This window comes from Haplochromis burtoni, unplaced genomic scaffold, assembly GCF_018398535.1.
Source record: "Haplochromis burtoni strain Fernald_Lab_line unplaced genomic scaffold, NCSU_Asbu1 Contig_59, whole genome shotgun sequence".
Classification (NCBI taxonomy): domain Eukaryota; kingdom Metazoa; phylum Chordata; class Actinopteri; order Cichliformes; family Cichlidae; genus Haplochromis; species Haplochromis burtoni.
This window is the reverse complement of record NW_024582420.1, coordinates 1293865-1312904: the sequence shown is the minus strand read 5'-3', so window position 1 is coordinate 1312904 and position 19040 is coordinate 1293865. Positions and strand designations below refer to the sequence as shown.

Genomic DNA, 19040 nt, shown 5'->3' with positions numbered 1-19040 from the left:
AGTGGGAGTAGGGTGCAGGTGGAAGAGAACCTGGGCAGGTGGAGGTATGCTGTGGAAAAAAGAGGAATAAATGTTTGTAGAAGCAGGACAGGGAGAAAGGTGTAACAGCAATGCTTCGAGGGGTAGAATGATGGTATGATGTATGTGGCATTAACAAAAAGGAGGCAGAGCTGAAGATTTTAATTGAGAGTGACGGGAACAGACAGGATTAGAAATAAGTACATCAGAGGGACGGTTCAGGGTGAGCAGTTTAGAGATGAAGAGACAAGGCTTTGATGGAGGGATAGTGAATATGTTCAACACGGCATGTTGAAGATGGAGCTGAAAAGAGGAAGAACACAGTGAAGATTCATGGGTGTAGTTAAGGAGGACATGTTAAGGAGGAAGATGCTAGAGATAGAGTGAAATTGAGGCAGATGATCCACCTTGGTGGCCCCTAAAGGGATCAAGCAACTTTGTATTTGCTCGACAACCTCATGGCTCAGTTGCTGCCAAAAAACAACAAGATTGCCATGCATGTGTGTCCAAGACACAGACCGGTTAAAGATCTTATCCATTAAAAAAAAACAAAACAAACTAGAGTTTGTCTCTCTATTTGTAGTTTTAACTCTTAGACATACAGGCTAACAGGAGGCAGAACAGATGTGGGCAGAGCAGACTTTTTTTGGAATCAAAGTGCTAAATATAAACTACTGCGTTACATCTCTTCCCCTCCCTCTCAAGGCCTATCGTTCAGCCGAGGTGCTGGAGGAAAGGATGGTTGAAATATAGCCCTTGGTCAGACGTGACCGGTGACAGGCGGTGGGCTGGGAAGTGGGGGCTGGGTCACTGCTGGAATGGGCTGTAGGAGTGGAGTGGTGTCTGCGGACACTGGCTTAGGACTAGCAAAAATGGCACAAGAGGTGGGATGGTTCATGGAAGGAGGGGAGGCATTTTTGGAAAGAGGGCACTATTAAAGGCAGGGGGTGTTGAGACAGACAGCAGACTGTTTGGGAGCAAAGAGTCACACAATTTGAAGAGAGGAGATTGATCAGGATGCCAGAGCCAGTCAAAAAACCAAGTAAGTGGACATATTCGACTACCTTAGCAAACAAAGATGGAGCAATTTATTTCTCATCTTACTTAATGTTCCTACTGTTCTGTCACATGCCTGCTTTGAGCAAACTAATCCATGAATCCATCTTTGCCATAGATATGAGTTCTCTTAATAACTGTAAACTTTTAGATACACTCTTTATTGTGATATTACCATGTTCTACCTTAATATCTAGTCAGAAGAACAACAATATGGCAAGACATGTGTAAAAAGTACATGTGAGAAAAAGCTGAGATGGGCCACACCCCTCTTAAGCAATGAACCACAACCAAACTGCCTGCCAAATACCTGCATATCATTTTCGTTATAGACGGTGACACAGCCTTTGTTTTTTGTTCATAGTGTTTTTATATGAAAAGTTTTCTAAACAGACTTAAAACATCATTTTAAATATAAAGCTTATTTATTCCCACGCAATGACTGTAACCTGTGTAACTGAGAAATGACATTTGGAAAAAATGTAGCTCTTCCTTTTCATGGTTATTAAATGAAAGGTGGTTCAATATGTTCACTTTGTACAGCTTAAAGATGTGTAATGCAGTTGACCAAGTAAAGTAGCAGTATTCTTCTTCCATCCCCTCAAATTTAAATATATTCCATGGCTTATTAAGGTGCCACAAGTGCCTTTATTAAAATGCTTTATTAGCCATCATGTAGCCAGGAAGGGAAAATCAGAACCTACTACATTCGTGTGCATGCAGTTGTTGTTTCTCATCAGAAAACACTCTGAACTTGAAGCCCTTTTTGGTCACGTCAGTAGCTCACTTACACATCTCGCGGCGCAGGTGGAAACATCGTCTGATGTGAAATCGACACTGTCACATTTCCAGCATCACTGCATTCACAAAATGATTCACTGATCCAAAAATGCCCCGCAGGATTCCAACTTGACAAATGACTTTCCACAGTTTTCTTTGCGCTCTTGAGTGGGAAATGAATGGCCGCTTGAGGAGCGAGAAGCCTGACATGTCACATATCCGATGACAAAGAGTGCAGCCCAAATGGCCAAGCTTGTGTGCGTGTGTTAAGACCTTTAGTGTCAAGGATTTGTTCAGGACAAATTGTCTTGAGCCCATAACATTACTGACAATTACTATCAGTACAGTGCGGTCAGTAAGATTGTTTTCAGACAAACATTTAAAGACAAGAATAAATACAGCAACAACATTAAGAAAAGCTGTAATAATATATAAATGAACACATTTGGCTGCAGAAGGTGCATTCAGCTCAATCCTAACCTTTAACACTAATCACTCGTTAATGTGATTGAATTAAACAGAGATTAAACTGTAAATGCCAACATTTAACCCGGTCATCGTGAGATTCAGCTGAAATAATTTGCTAAACATATCCAAAAATAAGGTGAAATTAGGTTTAAAAGACCACTAATCAGCTTTACAATTACTAAAATTCTCTAAAAATAAAACTCAAGGGAGTCTATTTGACCTTAAAGCCAGACAGCAGTATGAAAATTAGAACAGTACAGATGATTGACAACATGACAAGAAGGGCACATTATTCTTCCTCTCCCTTTAAAGTCACAAAAATAGCATCCAGCTAATCCCTCAACTATGATACCTGCAACCCCTGTTGCAGCTTAAGCCTGCCAGCCTCATTTATTAGTCCAGTACATATGCATCCTATATTTAAACTCATACTTGCGGGGCCATCTGTTAACATGTGGAGGGCTTTTTTTTTTCTTTTTTTGGTTTGTGTGTGGTTTGGTGAGGACTCGCTGAAGACTGTCCGCCTGCATTACGCCAGCACAAAGTGTGCGATTCATAACCGTTAAACCATTAAACATGTCAGTCAGTCGTGTCAGTCACGCTCCCTGTTTTTAGGCTTCTTGTAAAGATGACAAACACTTAAGAGTTGCTGAAGAAATTTTTTCAGTCTTTCAGATTAAAAGTGTTTAGCTTGTACACATACAGTACAGCACTGTTAATGCTTGTTCACGTTCCAGAATGTGCTCCGGAATTCATTTTTGTCTTCTAACTTGATGTTTGTGCTCTGACAGGATCTGTGTGGAGTGGCAAAAGGCAAATTTATTGGTTTTCAGTTAGCCCCACCCAGTGTGCTGTGAACTGTACAACATTTTTCACCCTGGGCAGCCATGCTGAGCTCATGACTCTTCTAGCTTTGCTGACATATTCATACTTATTGTTGCCCCCATATGTCTTGTTCTTTCTTCAGAATTTCTTCGGGCATGATCTTTGTTTTTTGAGCAGAGAGAAATTACCCAGATGAAAAAAAGTTTAAATAATGTCAAATCTCACAGATATTTGTCATTTAGTGTTTTTACAGCATGATCAAATTCTAATCACTGAATTGTCGGTGAGATGATGGTATCTGTGTTCACTGCTGGCCTGGCAGCATATGAGCTTTAAAGAAAGAAAGTTAAATTGACACATCAAAAGTTTGCTTTTAATTTCCAACCCACCCTCCCCAGTTTCAGCATTTGCCAGGAAACCAAAGACTCAGGAGGCAGAAGAGGGGTCCTCTGTGATCTTTGAGGCAGAGACCGAAAAGCCAGATGCTAAAGTAAAATGGCAGTGCAACTCAAAGGACATTGCCAGCGACAGCAAATACATTATTGCAGCCGACGGGAACAAGCACTCACTCACTATTAAAGTTATTACCAAAGAAGACGCCAGTGTCTACGCAGTGATCGCTGGGGGCTCAAAGGTCAAATTTGAATTGAAGGTGGTGTCTCAACCAGGTGGGAGATTGCGATGCTGCTGCTGTGCATTTGAGGTCTCTGTGTGCTCACCTACGGGCTGTAATGTCATCACTGTGCACAAAGCAAAATGGAGCACTCGATGCAGAAAACCACTGAAGCAGTAAATAGTTGAGACACTGCATGCACTTGATGTTTCTGCACATTCTGACAGCACCCTCTGACAGCTACTCAAAACCAGATCTCTGAAACAGCTCTGTATGCTGTGCATTTGAGAGATGTTTGCTTTAAAAGGATGAGTTTGACATTTTGGGGAATGCATCATTTCTTTTCCTGTCGAGAATTAAGTTAGAAGATTGATGAAATTCTCGTATTTGACAGCTAGAGTCAAGGTTATAGTCAGCAGACAGCTGGCTTAGCATATAACTCATACTGTATTAAGGGCAGCTACCTTGACTCGGTCCAAAGATTTTAAAAAAACATCAGACCACCTGTGCATGAAAGGGCACCTCTATAGCTCACTGTGAAGTTGCTGGGGAACCAGAAATGACTGTGTTGAACTTTGTCTTGACCTTTTTTAAAAAGAGACATCTATAAAGGTTTAGACCCTCAGAAGTGGCCAATTGTTATGTGGTTAAATGTGTTTTGTAGTTGTGCATACAAACTTAGGAGAGGCATTCTTATGGGGCTAGAGTAATCAACTTAAAACCTTGTTTTGTGTTCTGTTGGATTTCAGTAACCCTGCTGCCCCCGTCCCTGCTGGAGTCACAAGGTGATCAGCTGTTGGCTCATTAGAACAAATCTATGACATTCAAGCCTGGTTCCCTGAACGGAAAGCTCTGTATTAAGGGACTTTAAAAGCTTGAGTGTCGTCACACTGTGTTTTCCCCAAACATGACATTGTGATTTTTTAACACATCAAAAGATCCTACTGAAACTACATGAGAACCTACGTGGTCCACTAAATCAAAAATAATTGTCCCAGAAGGGACTTGAACACTAGTCAGCTGGCGTAAGGGTCTGTGACATTTGGCTTTGTCGCTATAACTGGAAACAGGCCTTCATGTTGTTTCAGTAAGACTTAAATTGTACATAACAGATGGTGGAGAGAGAGAGAGAAGTCATCCAAGCCAGTGGTCGGATGACTCGTTGTAACGTGACTAGAAATTACACAGCTTCCTTCAGTTAGTTGCATGCCTGTGTCCTGGGGACTGTTGTCTCTAAATACAAATGATATTACAACAGCAAGTTTATTTCCCAAAAAGTCCAGCTCTTCATTTGAGGCCGTGAACACACCTACTCACTCGTTTAACTTCACTCCTTTTGTCCTGTATTTTATTGCACCTGCACAGCACTCTAATGTACATTGAGATGATTGCCAAGTGTGTCACGGAGCAACATTTGTGCTATTGCATTTGTGTTCGTTTATCAGTGTGACCCTTTGGCTTTAGTAAGATGTAAACAAATGTCAAAGAAAGACAGCAGCCAAAGTGCCCAGTGTGCTATAAGGGACTGGCCACAGCTGTCTGGGGCTCATATCATAGCCACCTTTACTCTGTTTGCATGACGACCTTGACCCACACCAACGCATTATTTCCTCATGAGTAACCACCACTTGACTGGCACTGAGGAAAGGCATGAGAGGCAGCTGATAACACATGGAAAGTCAGCGGGCCTTTAAAAAATGATAAGATAAAAATATTTTGTTGATGAATGTTGGCCAGATACCTTTGTGGAGATAGGTTAATTGAAAAATCTAAATTGCCCATAGGTGTGAATGCAGGAGTGAATGTGAGTGCGAATAGTTGTCTGTCCCAGTGTGTTAGCCCTGCGACAGACTAGCGACCTGTCCAGGGTGTACCCCGCCTCTCGCCCTATGACAGCTGGGATAGGCTCCAGCGCCCCCACGACCCTGAAAATGATAAGCGGAAGCGACTGGATGAATGTTGGCCAGAGAGTTTTTGTTGACAAAACACAAAAATGTTTTCACCTCTCATATTATTTATGTTGTTTCAAAGACTAAAAACTCACTGTTTGGAGCTGATTCTTTGTTGAGAGGGGAACAGTGAATGGACTAAACGTATGATTGTCGTTTCTCTGTGCCTCTCAAATGTTTCTTGCTATCTTCAGCTGAGGCCCCTGCTGATGGAAAACCAGAACAAGCCCCTTCTCAGCCTGCAGTAGCCCCAGTACAAGAAGAAACTCCTGCCCCAGCACAAGCTGAGGGTAAGTTCACTTTTATCACTCAGTGATTCCTTTGTTCGCTTACCAGCTGTCCATTTTTATAAAATATGCTGTGAAAATCATTCCCCGAATGCTCAAAAATGCCCCCAAATATCCCATAACTGTACATGTGTACTCCACAAAGACTTTGAAAACAGCTGCCATTTGTAAGAAAAGGCATTGCCTGGATGCTATTTTAAGTTTTGCACATGCTATGTTTAAAGAAAAGGTCTCCAAGATCCTGTAATTCCATGTAGCAGGGTGGATAAATACAGGACCCCTCAGACTTTTTAATGACCTTCTTTTAAAGAGGATTTCACATTTATTTTTACTGTAGTAGAGTAATGTCAGATCAAAAATTGTCATATTCTATTTAACAACAACAGCAGAAAGTTGAATGGTTTATGTCATGTGCCTCTATGTGACAAGTGCATTAAGGAGGCAAATACAGGACACAGGAAATAACCTCAAACAATCAGCAAATCCAAACATTTGCCAGTGAAAAGTTGCCAGAAAACATTAGAATGAACCTCAAAGACAGTGAGCAAGTTTACTCAACAAAGGGCAAAAGGCGACTAAGACAAGACAGATGCAGAGGGATGATTGGGGCAAAGAGGACATACAGCTGAACTGGACAAGACAAGAGATGAGAGACTACCACAATAAAACAGGAAGTAACACAGGCACAACAACAGCCACACACAGAGACTTGACAACCTGACATGAGGAACAATATAGTGACCACAACAGTAACTGAAACTAAAAACCCAAGCGTGAACACGAAATAACATGCACAAAGCTGAAAAACAAAACAATAATAAACAATTTAGGAATGACCCCGAGGACCATAAACAGAACACGAGGGACCGAAATATAAAAAAGATTGGGTCAGCAGCCCAGGACCATGATAGGTTTGCCTTAACTCTCAGAGCTAAGCTAATAATGTGCTATTTTCAACATAATGAAAAACCCAAACATTTTTATAATTGGAGTTTATGCTGTAGCATTGTATTTTAATCCCGTCGGTTTTCAGATGCACATCCTCCAGACACCAGACAGGACCTGACTGGACTCTTCACAGAGAAACCTCAGAGTGGAGAAGTCACTGTAGGTGAGTGGCTTCAAAATACAGGATATAAAATTAAATACATTTAATCCTTAATCTAATCCCACAGAATTAACCAGCTATGTATAGGAAGGGTGGACACACAAAAGCAAAGATACTTGTAATGAAAATACTTAAAAAGTAGAATATTGTATCCTTTTAATAAAAAACAAAAAGAAGCTATATCGCACAATGAATGTAATGTGTATAATGTGCGCTCAGTAAGATGATCATTTGTAGAAAAGGCAAAGATGCCATCAGATATGAGAATCAAATCTAAGCCTTGTTTTCACACAGGTGAAAACATCACTTTTGTGGCTAAAGTGAACGCTGAGTCGCTGCTGAAGAAACCCACGGTCAAATGGTTCAAAGGGAAGTGGATGGACCTTGCCAGCAAGTCTGGAAAACACCTGCAACTGAAGGAGACATATGACCGCAACACCAAGGTGGGCTAATGCTAAAAAGACATCACAACAAGCAACACTAGAAGAAATTTGGAATAACATATGTTAAAAGCTATGCTTCCGTTCAAGGAACACACAAACGCAAGGGCTCATGTTGTTTGTCACTAAAATGACCTTAAGGCTGGAATATGTAGCATTTCACGCTGAAGCAACCGACATGTTTTGCAAGTCCTGCCCTTCTCACTCTCAGTTGGGCAACATCTTGCCTCAGGCATTTATCCTGAAAGCACGACAAACCACAGGCACGCTATCTTCGAGGTAATGACACAGCAGTGACACATCTAACCTGTTCGGAAACCCAGAACTTCAGGGAAACTTAGAGATTTCAAAGGAAAGGAGGCAGGGAAAATCAGCAGACCTAAAAGCATCCCACATACACACAGCAAAACACATTATATCTCCAAACACATTAAATCTCACATCTCTTTGCACACATGTGATTGCAGGTCTACACATTTGAGATGCACATCATTGCTGCCAAGGCTAACTTTGCTGGAGGTTATAGATGTGAGGTTTCATCCAAGGATAAGTTTGACAGCTGCAACTTTGACCTCACTGTTCATGGTGAGTGTCCTTATTTTATTAATGTGACCCTCTTTTTATAATACATACACACACACACACACACAAACATACATACATATATATATATATATATATATATATGTATACATGCACCACAGTGATTTATGGTATTGGACACTTTCTTTCAGAGGCTCGTGCTCCAGAGGGCCTGGATATAAGAGCAGCTTTCAGACGCACGTAAGTTTTATTTAAAAAAATAAAATAAAATAATAATATATGTCATTCCAAGAATAAAAAAAGTGATGTGACATTTTTAAAAAGATTTTAAAAAGTAAATTGTTTATATGAGTTGTTCATTGAGAGTTTAACTTCCTCATCCCATTTCTTTAATGTCACAGCTATAAAATTCACATTCCCTTTATAAAACTATTTATAATCCATTAATCAATCACACTTTTTCTTCAATTTTGTATTACCAGGCTGACTATATTTTAATAAAAGTGAAATATTGTCATATGTGAAGGGTACATTTTGATACATTTTTTGTGATCTGTTTTCTGTAATCTCATTTTATAATCAGAAAACCATTTTGTTTTGGATTTGTTTCATATGAACAAGCCAGTTTTTGCCCTCTGTAGAAAAATACAGAATATTTCTAAACAGTCTAAAGATGGCTATTTAAAGTGTGAAGGAAGGACTGAATTATTTCTTTAGATGAGCTGGAGTAATTACTTCTGCATGTTTTCGGTAGATAACAGAAACACTGAAAACCACTTAAGTACCCATAGGCAGATATATTTTTGCACATGCTTTAAATCAGAGTCAATGGGGAACAAAACTGCTGCCATCACTTTGCTGTCAGCTTTGTGTATGATAGCGAGGACTCAGTAGATTATAAAGTCAATGCACAAGTACAGTTGCTAATAAACTGCAGTGGATTATGGCTGTCTGTGAAAAATAACTGTGGAAATGCTAACCTGTCAGGAGTGAAGGCGGTAAGAAGAGAAGTGGACCAGGAGCAAGGTAGTAAAGGTGTTTGTTGCAGCAATTGAGGCCTATATTCAAACTCTGAGGACTTTGTTAAAGAACAGAGAAATCAGGATGCAGATCAGAGACTCCTCTCTCTTCTGCAGCCTGCCTTTTCTCTGCCAAACAAACCCAGTGTTGTGAATGATACGGCCTCCCTTTTGCAGATTTTTGAGAACGACAACAGAAGGAAGACCTTGAGAGAGAGCTAAGTGTGGGACTCAAATTCAAAATCCAGAATGTAACTGCTAATTATAGCTGCGATTGTGTTAATCTTCGGCTCTCCATATGTGGAGATTTGAGCTATTAAACTGTTAAGTGACATGCCGCTAGTTGCATCTGTCAGCTCCCTCTGATCTCCTCCTGGGTCTTCATCAAAACACCAAAGCCAGCTGCACAAACAGCTACATGGCAGAGTGAAATTGGACGGTGGTTTGATCATACTGAAAGTGCAGGATGTGCTAAGACACAGGCTTTTCAGTAGCCGAGCTCTTCCATAAGGGGTTGCCACACAGAGGAAGTGCAGCTATGGTGTGTTGTAACTCCACCGCATAAACCAGAGACTCACCTTCTAATCCTGCTGCCGGGTCACAGGCAGGAGACAAATACACAGTCACGTCTACTGTGCCCTTGTTTTTATCTGTTATCCCACTCATGAGCAGCAAATAGAGCCTATACCGTACGGTGACTTGTGTTTGCTTTAACCTTCAGTGTTTTGCTTTGTTCTTGCGTGAATGAATGCTGCTGCTCATGGCTTGAAGAACAGTTCTATAGTTTTGGGAAATACAACTTTTTGACTTTGTTTCCAGAAATGAAGTAAAGTTATCCTAATGTAACAAGAATGGAAGGAGATGTAAACGGCTTGCCTCGATGCCTTAGGCATGACTGGCTTTGCTGTTTTGCTCTTTGTTAAAAGATGCTGGTATAAGACAGATACAGCCATTCCGCAAAAACAAGAACACCATCTTGTGAAATTTCTTAGTAAACTTCCATGTAGTAAACTATTTGAGTTTCAGCAGGGATTATAGTCACATTCAGATGCACACTGGCAGCTGTGGGCACCACAGTTGAGCAGTTATTCCTGTTAAACTTTTCCAAGTCTGCTTCGAGTCCGGCTGGACTCATGAAGCCGGTATGCAGTATTTGTGGAGCTTTGTGGATAAGTTTCCACCTACAATAACTGGACCAAACAGACCCCGACCCCCCTGACTACACCAGCATAAATAAATGTGTATTTCCCAAAATGAAAGCTGCTTCCTTAAACATGGCAACATCTGTCTTTCCAGACAAAAACATCTGCCTGCACTTCACATCTTTCCATTTGTTTTCTTTTAGTTTCGGCGTGTCCAATCCAGTTTTTTTTCTTCCAACATTTTGATATGCAAGTCTCTCCCTTGCATATTGGAGTAAACAGGAAATGATTTACCAAGTCTGGGAATGTGGATTTGTTTTATTTAAAATAGACTATTTCTGTTTAGTAATAACATTTACTTATTGAAGAAATGAGAAAAAGGTAACCTACTGGGTTGTTGATATTTTCTGATTCCTGCAGTAGCACAGACGGAAATGATGACTCAGGAGAGCTGGACTTCAGTACTCTATTAAAAAAGAGGTAAGCAATTACAAACTAATAAACAAAAAAATTCTAATTATTTATAGTCTTTCAGCTTTTGTTGTTGTTTTTTTGGGGGGGTTGCCCTTTATAATCTAAAACTCTCACGCTTTCATTCCTTCTGGATCTCCTTGCATCTTCAGAGAGTAAGCTACTTCTGCATTTGCAAACTAAAAGTCGGAATGATCACGGATCTGCAACCAAATAAGCCTGAACACAAATTAACAATGCACAGTGATAATTTAAGGTGGCATGATGTGTTCATTATCTCCGAGCTTATACATTTGTCTGTCACGCAGAATAGAAAAAAGTGTTACCATTTTTTAAACGTATACACATGATTTTCCATCACATAACATCCTGAGTCACTTTGTCAGATCCCATTGTTTTTCCTGACACTTTAAATAAATCCCCTGCTCACCACTGTCACAGCCCCGAAGATCATTTCACTCAGTCTATAATAAGTCTGACAATACTTCCACCTCCGTGCACCTACATTTTTCTTTGAAAGTCTTCGGGGTTAACACATGTCACATCCCTAAAACCCGCATATATGCCTCACTATAAGCAAACCCTGTGTTAAAATCCAAACAATGCATGCTTTGTTAGCATATGAGTCATTTTTGACTGACGTTGTGACTCAGGTTTAGCGTGTGCACGATTGCTTCAGTGCATTTTAACCATTGTAATGATATTTAATGTGCTTTAAAAGCATATTTCTAATTTGCTGATTGCATTGCTTTTGAAATGCTGTGTTTTAACTTTTCTGGTTTGTTTTGCCATATTTGCCTCTTGGGCTCTTCCTCTGAATGAGCAGCAGTTTCTTAAAACCCTCAAATCGGTAAGAAACTGCTGACACGTTGTCTGAATGTCACTGGGAAACTTCTTATTGTTCTGTGTTACGTGTTTTTTTTCCCCCATGACAGCAAACATTTGACTGCAATAATTAATAGTAACGCTGAAATCACGATCATTCTTAGCTGATTAAGTGCTGCTAGTCTATTACAGAAGCATAAGCAAGAGTCAGTCATTTTGACAGTATGTAAAACAAATGCATAATAATTCCCCATTACATGATGCACAGAGCAGGCAGACGGAGTTAAACAAAACTTTACTCAGGAGGCAGTCTCACACCAAACAAGACATCAGCAGCAAGTAAGCAACAAGGAAACAGATGACAGGTACACAGAGGTACACAAGCAGTGTGCACAGCTTAGTTAATCCAAGGTATGAAAAGGAGACATTCTCATTTGTAGTGAAACTGCTCTAAAGAAAAAGAAAATGCACATTTTATCTTATTTTGATACAAATATGTTGATATTAATGTTTAATGGGGATCATATTTGCTAGGGAAATTTAAGCATCTCATAGTTTTTCACATCTATAACTTTTATTAACAGTGACACTCTCATATGGAAGGTGAACAGCGCAACTGGACTGTATGAAAGTAATGAATTTCAGGCCTCAATTATAGTGCAAGGGAAAGCTGTTTTCTCTATTTTTTTTATCTATATTATTTCTGCCTCTTTTCTGGCAGCCAGTTCTTTATTTAATGGGGTTAGGCAAGTAGTTTAGGTGCCTAAACATAACCAAATAAATAAATAAGTTCACATAAAATTTAAAAAAGTAAAAAAAGAAGAAGAAGAAATACAAAGTAGGTATATATGGAAATATAGTACTACAAGTAAGTCAAACTCTTGCCATGCCTTCACCACCACTTTAACCTTTTTTTCAATCATCAAGTTTTTTGTTGTCTTCACTACCAAATGTAATTTAGTAGCGAAGATAATACATTGTTATGAAGCAGGGTACAGGGCTGTGGTTCAGGAGGTAGAGCAAGTCATCGACTAACCGGAAGGTTAGTCATAAAATCCCTGGCTGCTCAAGCTTGATATTGAACCCTGAGTTGAAGAATGACCATGAGAGAGAAAGCATTTAGGCGAGGGGAAAAAATGCTCGTTTAAATGTGTCTGTAAATGAGACATGTTGTACAATGCACTTTGAATGCCTAAGTAGGACAAAAAAGTGCTATATGAGAAACTGTCCATTAACAGCAGCACAAAAAATGTGCATGGGGAGCTTCATAGAAAGCCTTTCTCAGGTGGCTCAGTAATTTAGTTCATGTAGTTTGTAATACTCCTAAATTCTTGAAATTAGCTTTACAATAACTACAAAATGAGATCAAGCCCATAATGACACAACAGGAGATTACAAAACACAATCGATATCGATCTGTTTAAGCTAATCGTTAGCTACAAGTTTGTAAACAATCTACTAAAATGACTCTTGAGCGGTTGCTTGTTAGTTTTTCAGTATCGAATAATGAACTGATGCATGCGATATCAATGAATCTGACTGTGTCAGTTTTGCCAGTGTGTTACAGTGACTGTCCCTGTTTTAACAGCCTGCTTCTTTTCACTCATTTGTGTCACTCAAGTGGTTTTAACATCTCTGTCTTTGTGTGTTAGAACCGTGCAGGTGCACACAGAGACCGATGTGGATGTGTGGAACATCCTCAGCCAGGCTCCTCCTACTGAATATGAAAAGATTGCTTTTCAGTACGGAATCACCGACCTGAGGGGCATGCTCAAGAGGCTGAAGAAGATGAAGAAAGATGAAAAGAAAAGTGAAGGTTGGTGCGCTGAGATAGTAGCAAAACTAACACAATTTAAATGAAAACCTAACAGAGACTGATTATTTTATTTTATTTATGCTCTGAAACACAGCTTTCCTCAAAAAGCTGGATCCTGCCTACCAAGTGTCAAAGGGCCACAAAATAAAACTGGCTGTTGAGGTTGCCAATTCAGATATTGAGGTGAAGTGGCTGAAAAACGGGCAAGAAATTCAACCAACTGGAAGGTCTGAATACACCCTACCTGTGCACCTTTGCTAAGTTTTATTTTTATAGATGCAAGTATTTTGTCTTAACTCATGCCTCAGTTTGCGGGGTGAGCTGAGGGATACTTAAAATGCATGCAGCCTTCTGAATGAGAAAGTGAACGCTGTTTTATTTCTAAAGTTTTAAATGACTCTGCAAAAAAATAATCTGGTTTTTAGCAGGTCTTAAAATTAGTTAAATACAATTAAAGTCAGATGAACAACAGCACATATTATATATTACACTGTGTCAGTATTTATGTAACAAAGATTAAGGTGTGATGGAAGAGGAGTGTGTGGAAAAACTAAGTAACACTTCCACAGGAATTTGATTGATCATCGGTAAATGTGAGCGGCTTTATAAAAGCAGATGTTTTGGCAGTTTCTAGATCTGGAGCATTCAGATATATTTTAACACAATGAGAAGCAGGAAAGAAAACATCAGTGATCTTAGAGAAGCTATCATTGTTGCACATCAATCTTCACTTCAAACACATTAAAGTCTGTCATTCTGCATTGGGGAAGCATATATTCAGTTGTAAAACATTTAAAACAGCTGCTGATTTTCCCACGAGTGGACGTCCCATCAAATTCACCCCATGGCAGAAAATTTGGAAAAACCCAACAACTACAACTCAGACTCTTACATGTTAAATGCTAAAGTTTGTTACAGTACAATCAGAAAAAGACTGAACAAGGCTGGCTTGCTTGGAAGGGTTGCCAGGAGAAAGTCTCTTCTTTCTAAAAAGATCTTGGCAGCATGGATTAGGTTGCATAGTTGCATCTCAACAAACCACGAGACTTCTGCAACAATGTCCTCTGGACAGACGAGACCAAAGTGAAGATGTTTGGCCATGTGGTGGAGGGGGTGATGATTTCGGGTTGTTTTGCAGCCGCAGGAATTGCAGTCACTGAATCGACCATAAACTCCTCTGTGTACCAAAGTGTTCTGGAGTCAAATATGTCAAAATTGCCAAAACTGGGCCATGCAAAAGGACAATGATCAGCAAAAGAATCAAGGTGTTGCAATAATCCAGTCAAAGTCCAGACCTCATGGGCATAAATAAATGCCCACAAGCCTCAATTACCTGTATTAATGTTGCAAAAAAGTGGGTCAAAATTCCTCCACACCAATGTGAAAGCCTGATAAAGTCATACCGAAAATGATTACTTCACATTATTGCAACTAATGGTCTTTCCACAAGCTATTGAATCATGGGCTGTGCTTAGTTTTCACACACTGCTTCTGCATTTTGCAGTTCTTTTTAATGTGTTGTTGTTCATCTGAAATTCTATTTAAATCATTTTAGAAGATGCTCAGGGTGGCTTTTTATTATATTCTGTTGCAAAACTTTAGGAAGAACATACTTAACTATATTACTGATTGTTTTTCATTTCTCTCTTTTGCCTCTCCATGACCAACTTCCCTAATTTGTGCCTTTATTGCGTCATTTGGTTAAATCGATAGCAAGTAAGTGTCATAAGTAATACAAAACATTTCCTTTCCTTCTCACACGCTATATTGTGGTTTTAAAAAACAAATAAAAACAGTGTTTTCATTGTATGATAATCTTCCTCCCTGTCAAGGTACATATTTGAGAGTGTTGGCAACATGCGGTACCTCACCATCAACCACTGCTCCCTGGCAGATGATGCAGCGTATTCCTGTAAAGTGGGAGATGAGAAGTGCACCACTGAGCTCTTTGTTAAAGGTATTTTATGTTTTGAGAACATTCACAACATACCCGTTCCAGCACAGGTATGCAAAAACAGAGATGTTCAGCTAAATCACATGTTCTTATCTGTTTTGTGCAGAGCCTCCTGTCCTGGTAGTGAAAAATCTGGAGGATCAGATGGTCATGAAGGGTGAGCGGGTGGAGTTAGAGTGTGAAGTCTCAGAGGAAGGAGCAAATGTTAAATGGTTAGATGTTTTTCTTTACACTCATGGCTAAGCAGCCAGTAACTGATCATCCATGTCCCAATTTATAAAAAAGTGAATAATCATTATTAAATAAAATAAATGAATCATGACTGAATAAAAAAGTATTCAAAATGCCATCTACCATTAAATTATATTTAATCGGGTTAAATTTAGGCTCTCTTTTAATTTGCTGGATCCTTAACAGTTGCTCAGACACCCCACAGATGGCATCTGAGGATGTCATGTCTGCAGATAGATACCAGGCCTCAGAGACTGTGAAGTGTTGCTACAAGCTGTGAATTATCATCTCAATGAAAAGGTTGCATGAGCCATTCAGTATGTCCCTCATGACCTTTACCCGAAGAAGAAAGTTGCTGCTACAAATGTATACAAGCTATTATTGTCTGGCCAGTGTAGGTTTGTTGAAACAAAGTACAAAGATTAAATGTATCAGATATACCACCTCTGTATTACAGTTCTCTGTGGTTCTATGTATTCCTGAATTACCTGTTAATCTGAAAGGTCACCTTGTGTATTTAATGGAGTGACGCAAGTAGACCTAAACCTGCCAGTAAATTGAGCTAAGGAAATGTGTGATTGTGTAACTAAAATGCAAAAAAACCCAAAAAGAAACAGGTGGATGTAACAAAGTGAGAATCATCTGAAAGTTCCAACTTTTGCTAAAGCGATAAAATAAGTGTATAACACAGGACTGCAGCCAAAATGCTTCAAACAAATAGTCAAACCTGAATTCTTTTGCAAAAATGGCCCAAACTGGCATGTGTATTAATTTGTACATGGTCCATCTAACTAAACAATGTATCCCATTTGTTGAAGTTGGGCTCATGTGAATTCAAATTGGATCAATTCTGAAATGCAATGTAAACGTTCTAACTTAAGATATTGTCTTTATTTCACCTATTGACCTGTACTCTGACCTTGGATTCTGAAAGCAGGAAATCTGTAATGTTGCAATCTAAAGTTACATGTTGTTTAAAGTGTAACACCCAGAATAATATTTTAAATTTTGTTCCACCGCATACTATGAAAAGTACACAAAAACTCACCAATGAAATGCACTGAACCATAATCAGACATGTTGCTAAGTGATGAAACCAACGCGTGTGTCATAATATTTTTAAGTGATGAAACAGATGAAATTTCTAAATGTCAAAACATCCCACAGGTCAGTGCTAAACCACCTAACATTGAAATATTAATCATTCAAGCTCTTTTATCTCAAGGGATGACTCAGTCATGTGTCTAAACATAGCAGGCAACTAAGCAAAGAAGTAATTTTAACTGTAACTCTTTAAGCTTTTTGTTACTAGCAGCCTGTTGCAAAAATAAGTAGTTTGTGGTGCGTGGTATGCAGTGTGTTCTTAAAAAATCTGAGGAATTTGGGCAAGTGGAGGACAAAAAAAGAAAGAACCTGGCTTAAAAAATGTCTGCAGTAGATTAACAATATCTGACAGTCGTGTCCTTAAGATACAGGGGAAATGTCAGCTAAGCCCTGACACTGGCCCTTCAGTTGATCAGTCTAGTGTTCATCAAATCCTCATCACAAATGGTCTCGGTGGAAGTTTGGCTGACAAGAAGTCATTCTTGAGGAAGTGAAACAGGATAAAAAGAAGCCTGAGATTAGCGAGTTTACCTCAGTTGGACAGAAAGTAAGGTCTGATGAAGTGATGAATCCATATTAAAATTTGTGGGTACAAATAATCATCAGTGCATATGGAGGAGGTCAGGAGAGAGCTTCAACAGTGAGTATCTGCAGCCATCTGTAAAGCACGGTGGAGGCTCTGTCATGGTTTTGGGACTGCATTTCAGCCAATGGTGTTGGGGATCTTGTCAAAATGGAGAAAGATTGATGAATTAAATACTGATTAAATACAGAAAAGTATCCTCAGATTTTGATTTAGTGTGCAGTGCCAACTTACTTACTGTGATTTTGCCTTATGCTACATTTCCACATATGTTGGCACATGGTTTAGTAACATGTTTCACCATCTATTTACCATTTTCCTAGCAACATATTATGTACTGTACATAATATGATGCAAAATGTAACAAAAATCTAACGTCTAGCCAATTAGCTGTTTTAATTGTCATACTAGGATTCAGTGACATCAACATCCACAAGACGTAGTGCATTTTACCTCAAAAGTAGGCAACCTCTGAAAAATGGTTGAGCAGTGTAACTAGCTCTTTTTATCTGAAACGTTTCACCATGTTTGTTGATCATATTAATTTTAATTGTGGTTTTAATTTCTGTTCAGGGAGAAAGATGGTGTGGAGCTGACAAGAGACGAATCTTTCAAGTATCGCTTCAAGAAAGACGGCTGCAAGCATGTGCTGATCATTAACGAGGCCACCAAAGAAGACTGTGGCCACTACAAGGTTAAAACAAACGGTGGCGAATCTGTGGCAGAAGTCCTGGTGCAGGGTGAGTGTCAGTTACGCCGTACAAACCATATGAACCATTTTTGTCAGTGATGAATTCTGCAAGGACGCATTCCCATACCTTGCCAATAGCTCCGTGGCCTTGCCACTCTTGGTCTGTGGTCTATCTTTAGGATATAGCACCTATCATTGTCCCAAGGTTGCTCCACAGATGTAAGAGCACATGTAAGCTAAAGTTAGAAGACATATATTTCACCTAAAGGGCAAAGAGTACTTTGTGGTTTGAAAGTATGTTTTATTATTAGATGGTAGATTTTCCTCTAGTACCAAGTCACAGCAGCTCGGTGATGCAGATGTAGGATCCCCGCTGGGCACAACTGAATTTTGTAAGTCTCCTTTTGAGAAATTAGTTAGATTTGGAACTTTTTTTTTTCAATAACATGATGGTCTTTGGTATATTTAAGACAAGTGTCTCTTTGAAGGTGATTAGATGTTTTATTTTTAATTCCACAGGTGATCTAGAAATAATGGATGGAGACTGTTCAAACTCATCCATACATGGACGTAGGCAAAATTCATTAAGAAAAATCTAGTTAGTTTTCCCTGTAACCATTTTAGCACCATTATCTGACAGAACAAAACATTCATCAAAATCCCTCTAAAAGAAAAGATTATCACACAATGGTCATCAACATCTGTTTAAAATTTCTTCGCTTTATATTGAATATGCATGATCTCTCCTTTGCATATGTTGTTTGTGTGTGTGTGTGTGTTTCAGAGGTGTGTGTAGATATAAACCTGATCTTTGCCTCTTTGTTGGCCTTTTAATTGAACGGCGAGCCTGCCAAGAATTACCAGCTGCTATCGTGTTGCAGGGATCAACACCTCAGTCCACAGTAGAGCTCCCATTATAATGCCATTGGACATTCCCATCATATATGCCCTACCTAGCAGTGAGCTGACGTGAAACTGTTGTAACCTTTAAAAGGAGCGCGGTGTGAGATATCTCACCCAGATAACAATTTCCCTGGGACAACTTTAATAACCCTCTTGTACATTATTTCATCTGATATACAGTAATAACCCGAAGCTCCTGCATATGGTCCTCATA

The 19040-nt window shown here is 39.3% G+C and overlaps 1 protein-coding gene across 3 annotated transcripts in view; it reads left to right on the top strand.

The window, feature by feature from the left end:
- The first annotated feature begins 733 nt into the window (after nt 1-733).
- mybpc3 (myosin binding protein C3) overlaps nt 734-19040 on the top strand; it is a 35797-nt gene continuing 17490 nt past the window's right edge. For 2 of the 3 annotated variants that reach the window (XM_005931386.3, XM_005931382.3), the window contains exons 1-17: nt 734-1060; nt 3546-3815; nt 5904-5999; nt 7030-7107; nt 7399-7547; nt 8012-8129; nt 8279-8327; nt 9075-9113; nt 10669-10728; nt 10872-10874; nt 11546-11569; nt 13197-13360; nt 13455-13587; nt 15074-15076; nt 15193-15317; nt 15421-15526; nt 17806-17972. In XM_005931386.3, coding sequence (XP_005931448.1) covers nt 1036-1060; nt 3546-3815; nt 5904-5999; nt 7030-7107; nt 7399-7547; nt 8012-8129; nt 8279-8327; nt 9075-9113; nt 10669-10728; nt 10872-10874; nt 11546-11569; nt 13197-13360; nt 13455-13587; nt 15074-15076; nt 15193-15317; nt 15421-15526; nt 17806-17972 — 1609 coding nt within the window. In that variant the 5' untranslated portion in view covers nt 734-1035. The remainder of the gene's footprint in view (nt 1061-3545; nt 3816-5903; nt 6000-7029; nt 7108-7398; nt 7548-8011; nt 8130-8278; nt 8328-9074; nt 9114-10668; nt 10729-10871; nt 10875-11545; nt 11570-13196; nt 13361-13454; nt 13588-15073; nt 15077-15192; nt 15318-15420; nt 15527-17805; nt 17973-19040) is intronic. The other variant, XM_005931388.3, reaches the window with a different exon arrangement.